Source organism: Gadus chalcogrammus, chromosome 2, assembly GCF_026213295.1.
Source record: "Gadus chalcogrammus isolate NIFS_2021 chromosome 2, NIFS_Gcha_1.0, whole genome shotgun sequence".
NCBI classification, from domain to species: Eukaryota; Metazoa; Chordata; class Actinopteri; order Gadiformes; family Gadidae; genus Gadus; species Gadus chalcogrammus.
In genome coordinates, this window is record NC_079413.1 from 21,435,765 (window position 1) to 21,440,764 (window position 5,000).

Genomic DNA, 5,000 nt, shown 5'->3' on the forward strand with positions numbered 1-5,000 from the left:
GACACACTGACATGAGACATGAGAGCGCTGGTCGACATGCTGGCTGGTACTGGTGTAACACTGGCCTACTTGTCCCCCCTACTCCCCAGCTGGAATGAGGCTTGTCGATGGGTAATACACCACTACAGCCTTCCAGTCACTCAACAGGAGGCTCCTGTACACTCGGGTTCCACCTGGTGCTGGTAGATGTCCATCTCTTACAGATCTTGTGTTTAATACACAAGGGTGTCATATTGTGGGACTTAGGGTGTCATATTGTGCATGGTTCCTGAGTTCTTCAGCCTCCTCTAATACGCTGATGGCATCACTTACAATACGGAATCAGGCTTGTTTTTGATAGCATGTCCTTTGTGTAGGTTTAACTACTAGCTCTGATTGACTGCATCATCATTTCTGCATTTCCGACAGTGTGGGACAAAGGTTAATTACTACATCAATGAGTGTTCAGTAGCTCGTTAGTGATTGCAGTTAGGTAACATGGCTACATTTTTTATGAGGCTCTGATTATGGTTGATATCTTATCTGAGATTTGGTCGTTTTTCATTGGTAGTTCCTTGTGTGTAGTCTTTGTATTCATTGGTTCCCTGGAAACCAACCTTACAACCGTAGCGATGAGGAAGCTGTAGCTTGAGAAAAAAGCACACCAAAACTAAATATGTTCACAATATGTTGAGAAGGCCATCATTGTCTTTATTTGACTTTCAACCTCGTAATGCGCCATCATCCAAAATGAAAATCAGTGTCAGTAAACATACATAGTCATGTCAGATGTAGGTGTGGCCTCAAACAAACAGACCAATCACCTTCCATCCCTAAGAACCACACAATTCTCCCGTCTCCTTTTTTTTTCCGTTCTTTGTTGTTTCCATAAAACCATCTGCAAAACCAAAAACACTACATATTTTATACACAGTGAGAAAACAAGCAGTGGGTGTGTGTGTGGGGGGGGGGGGGGGTCCTCGTGTTCAATAGTGGGACGTTACGGTAACAGCACATGAAGAAATGGAGAAAACAGTACAGTGTTGCCCGACGGCAGGGGTCATTTTACATTTATACACAAGTGCTTGAGAAGCCCAGCAGGGGACGTAGCGTCCCAGGTCCCGACAGGCCCTGGACCGTCCAGTATCAGAGCTTTATCTAGGATCAGGGTCGGGGCATCAGAGGAACAGCACAGGCACGTAAGGTAACAGATCACCGTTTCCTTAGAGAAGCTCAGTATGGTGGCTGTGCTGGCTGGTGGCTTGTAGACCACCAGACACCGTGGAGGTGTCACAGCGACTATAGATTGTGTTCCTATATTATCCTCACTGATCCCATGATCTGATAGCAGGAAGTATCAGATGATGGGAGGAGGTTCTTGATATCAGAGGGGTGCCGTGCTGCAGAACTGCAGAACAGATCGATGGGTCTCAGGGTTACCCTATCAGAGCTCAACAGGCCGTCCCTTTCTTAGATGATTCATTCTAAACCCATGTGGTATGTATCCCATAGAGTCCGTACAAATCCATGGGCTATCATCCTGTGGGCTTTAATGCAGAAATGGGCACAAAACAGGGAAATAATTACAGAGGGTCAGTAGACGGGAAGAACACGACATTGTTGATCAAGCTTTAAATGAATCTCAGCGCACAGCCCACAGCTGGTGACCATTTTAAGAAGGCCCCGTCTCAAGAAGCAATACGCTTCCCATTCAGTGCTTTTGGCGCTCAAACTCAGAATCAAACTCAAGCCCATCTCTCTTAACAGGGCATTCAAACGCTCAAGCTGTGTAATGGAGGGAGATGTGTTTTCATTGGGTCAGTGGGGGTCTGGGACACAGAATGGCTGTACATTAATCAGATTCATCCTGGGACACTCCACTTTCAAGATCCTCTTCAACTTTTTTAGGTATTTCAATTTTTTTCCCCCAAAGATTTCTTTGCAAAATATATATTTATATAAGATACGTAAACTGATATATCACAATCATGTACAAAACAAGTGCTTGAAAAAGTAGTGGAGATTGTAAAATAATAGACATGGTCTGGGGTCGGGGAGGTCAGAGGTAGGGTCCAAGGAAGAGGTATGGAACTTGGTATCTGAAGTTTTGTAGATGCCTTTGCTTCTTTGGTCTAGGGAATGGTCCCGTTTTTTGTTTGCATTTCATAAAATTAAGGCAGATAGCCACACATTTGTATGTTTTTTTGCTACAGTCAAATTCGTACCAAATTAACAGTACTGATAAAGCTTGAGAAAAGACAAGAGTTTTGTTTTCTGTTACTACATTCTTTGCTAAAAACAAGATTATTCACGATGGTGAATAATCGTGTGGAATTGAAGTACAAAAGGCTGTTCCATTCCCCCTCTCTGTGCATTAACAAAAGTGCTTCTGAATGAAGAGGGTGTAAGAAATGACATATCTTTACATTATATACAAATTAATATCACAGGGGTCTCAAAATGTCCAGTCCTGTGTGATGATAGTGTGGGAGAAGTCCAGCTTCTTGTCCCGAGGAGGGGTTTCATGGGAGGGATGTGCTACCGGAATGGAGGGCCTAACTGGTTTAACATGAGATAACCAGAAGCAGCTTAAGCCGCCAATGTCACTCAGTCTAGCTGTTCTGCGTCGTCCGTCCTGTACCCCTTCCCTGATGTAACCTGGGTGCTAATGCCCACCACGCTATAGCTGTCCCTCACGTGGTTCTGTTGGGTAGCCAGGGCCAGGTAGGGGTGCTGGGGCAGAGAAGGCAGCATGGCAGAGAGAGGGGTGGCCGGTGACTCCTGAACAGAGTTGCTTCCGCTTGTGCTCATAGACCTGTGCTTCAGTCTGAGTTTGTGTGGTAAGGCAGTTCCCTTCACCTCCCCCTGAGAATCCTTAGACTGGACCTGAGAGCTGCACGGGGGCGTGGGGGCGGCCGGCTGGTGGAACCTGACCAGATGCTGGTTTGGGTAGCAGCCCGCGTCGGAGCAAGATGAGGACGGAGGCTCGTCCTCGTCTGTGGATGCGTCTTTGTCAGAGCTTCGGGGGTCTCCGTCACTGGAAGAGGTGTCCTTGTTGGAGCCTCTTGAGTGTGGCTGGTAGAAGACCTCGCTCCGGCTCCCACCTTCATAGGTCAGCATTGGGGGCTCCTCATCTCGGTTGCCCAGGTATGAGTGGTGCGTCTGGGGGATGTGGGGGTAAAAGTCGGCCTGAGAGACACTCTCCCCCTCAAGGTGTTGCTGGTGCTGCTGGGGTGAGAGATGTGCGGCGCTGAACGCCTGCGTCTCCTCGGCCTCACTGCAGCTGTCTGGGTACTCATACGAAGGGGAGTCTAGCGTCTTCCTCTTCATCTGCTGGGTGACCTCAGCCAGAGTCTCTGTGGTGGTCTCTCTGGACTGCTGCAACTTGCTAATGCAGCCGGGCCCTGAGATGCTGACCTGTTGCTGGGATTCGCAAGGCTCCAAGTCCTGGTTCCTCGCCATGCTCTCCACAGGATAAGGGGTGCTACTGGAGCGGTAGAGGATGACACTCCTCTGGGCAGGGGGGGCATGAGAGTGAGTCTGGCTTGGGGACATCAGGGTGGTACCGGCCTTCTCCAGAGGCTGTTGCTGGTGGTGTTGCTGGTCGTGGGGAGTTGGCCCATGATAGGCTCCAGTCTCCTGCTCCTGAGAATGATGCTGGCTCTGGTGGTGCGCAGGCCTGGCGTCCAGCCCGCGGTGGATGCTGAACATGATCTGTGTGGTGGTGTCGTTTGTGATGTCCATCTCCGACGTCTCTCCCTCCTGCTTGATCTCAAAGCCCAGGGGCTCCGGGCTGTCCCTGGAGGAGCTGTCGGACATGTCGGAGAGCGAACCCCGCGGGGAGTACTTCACCAGCAGGCCTTCACCACGCACCGAATGCTCCGTCTCCGAGGAGTCCGAGTTGATCATGACCTGGGAGCCACTGGAGTAGCCGCTGGAGTAGTAGTGGGAAGAGGAGGAGGAGCCTCCGAGGCCTGATGCGTTGGCTGCACTGAGCTGCTGGCTCTGCTCCATGTAGGCGGCGGTACTGATGAGGCCGAAGCGCAACTTGAGCTGCAGGAGCTCCGTCTTCAGCCGGACGTTCTCATCGTTCAGCGCCATGACGCGGTTCTCCAGCACCATGTCGTTCAGCCGGCGCTTCTCACGGGACCGCTTGGCCGCCTCATTGTTCTTGCGCCGTTTCTCCCAGTAGGAGGCGTCCTTCTTCTCGTCGGAGATGAACTCGCGCTTGCGCCGGCAGCTCATTCTGGCCTTTGGTTTGGCGGGTCGTCCGAGGCGACCTGGAGCTCCTGGGTCTGATGTGAGAGACTCTTCTAGATCGGCCTCTGGACAGCTGGATTCGTTCTCTGAATTTTTGTTTAACTGTGTCAGAGATGAACTCAGACTTTCCATTCTTGTCCTGTTGCAGCCAGTTTTAAATCTTGCCAGACCGACTGAGTAAAAAAAATTAGGTCAGATGGTTTGGGGCAAGGGGAGTGTGGCGATAACCTGGTTCAAAATACAGTTTCTATGACCAGGATTGGCCAATGTCTCATTGAGAGTATTTGCTACCTTGCAGGCTACCCACATTGGGTAAAAAAAACTGTCCGTGAAGCCTTTAAAGTCAGCTTTGTTATTCCAGGATCGTAAGTAACACAAGTGTCTCAATAAGCCAAAAAGATCAGGAGTAGGTCAGCATATACTGCCGTCATTTACACAGTGAGACGGTTCTGGGTTACTGAGTCCAGACTCTTTGTGTGAGCTCAGATCCTTCAGTTCTTCTGTTTGCTGTTCTCCCTTGAGCAGAGTGGAGTCGAGCTGTAACCAACAGCTTCAGGCGCTGAGCAGGATGTAGGTCAGTCTGTCTGCGTTGGCTAGCCGCTCTTTGGGGAGCGCCTCTCTTTTTCGCTGGCTGGGAGAGGAAAGGCTGCGGAGACAAAGAAAGAGAAAAATATGTGTTAATCCACCGGGAATACCAGTAGTGTCGTATCACATGGCTTCAGAAGTCTGTTCCAGGTTTTCCTTGGTAGTGTGACCAAAGG

General features: G+C 50.0%; 1 protein-coding gene across 1 annotated transcript in view; it reads right to left on the reverse strand.

Moving 5' to 3' along the window:
• Positions 1 to 152: 152 nt before the first annotated feature.
• LOC130398789 (uncharacterized) overlaps positions 153 to 5,000 on the reverse strand; it is an 11,391-nt gene continuing 6,543 nt past the window's right edge. The window contains exon 2 of the mRNA XM_056604944.1: positions 153 to 4,885. Within this exon, the coding sequence (XP_056460919.1) occupies positions 2,587 to 4,371 (1,785 nt within the window). The 5' untranslated portion in view covers positions 4,372 to 4,885 and the 3' untranslated portion in view covers positions 153 to 2,586. The remainder of the gene's footprint in view (positions 4,886 to 5,000) is intronic.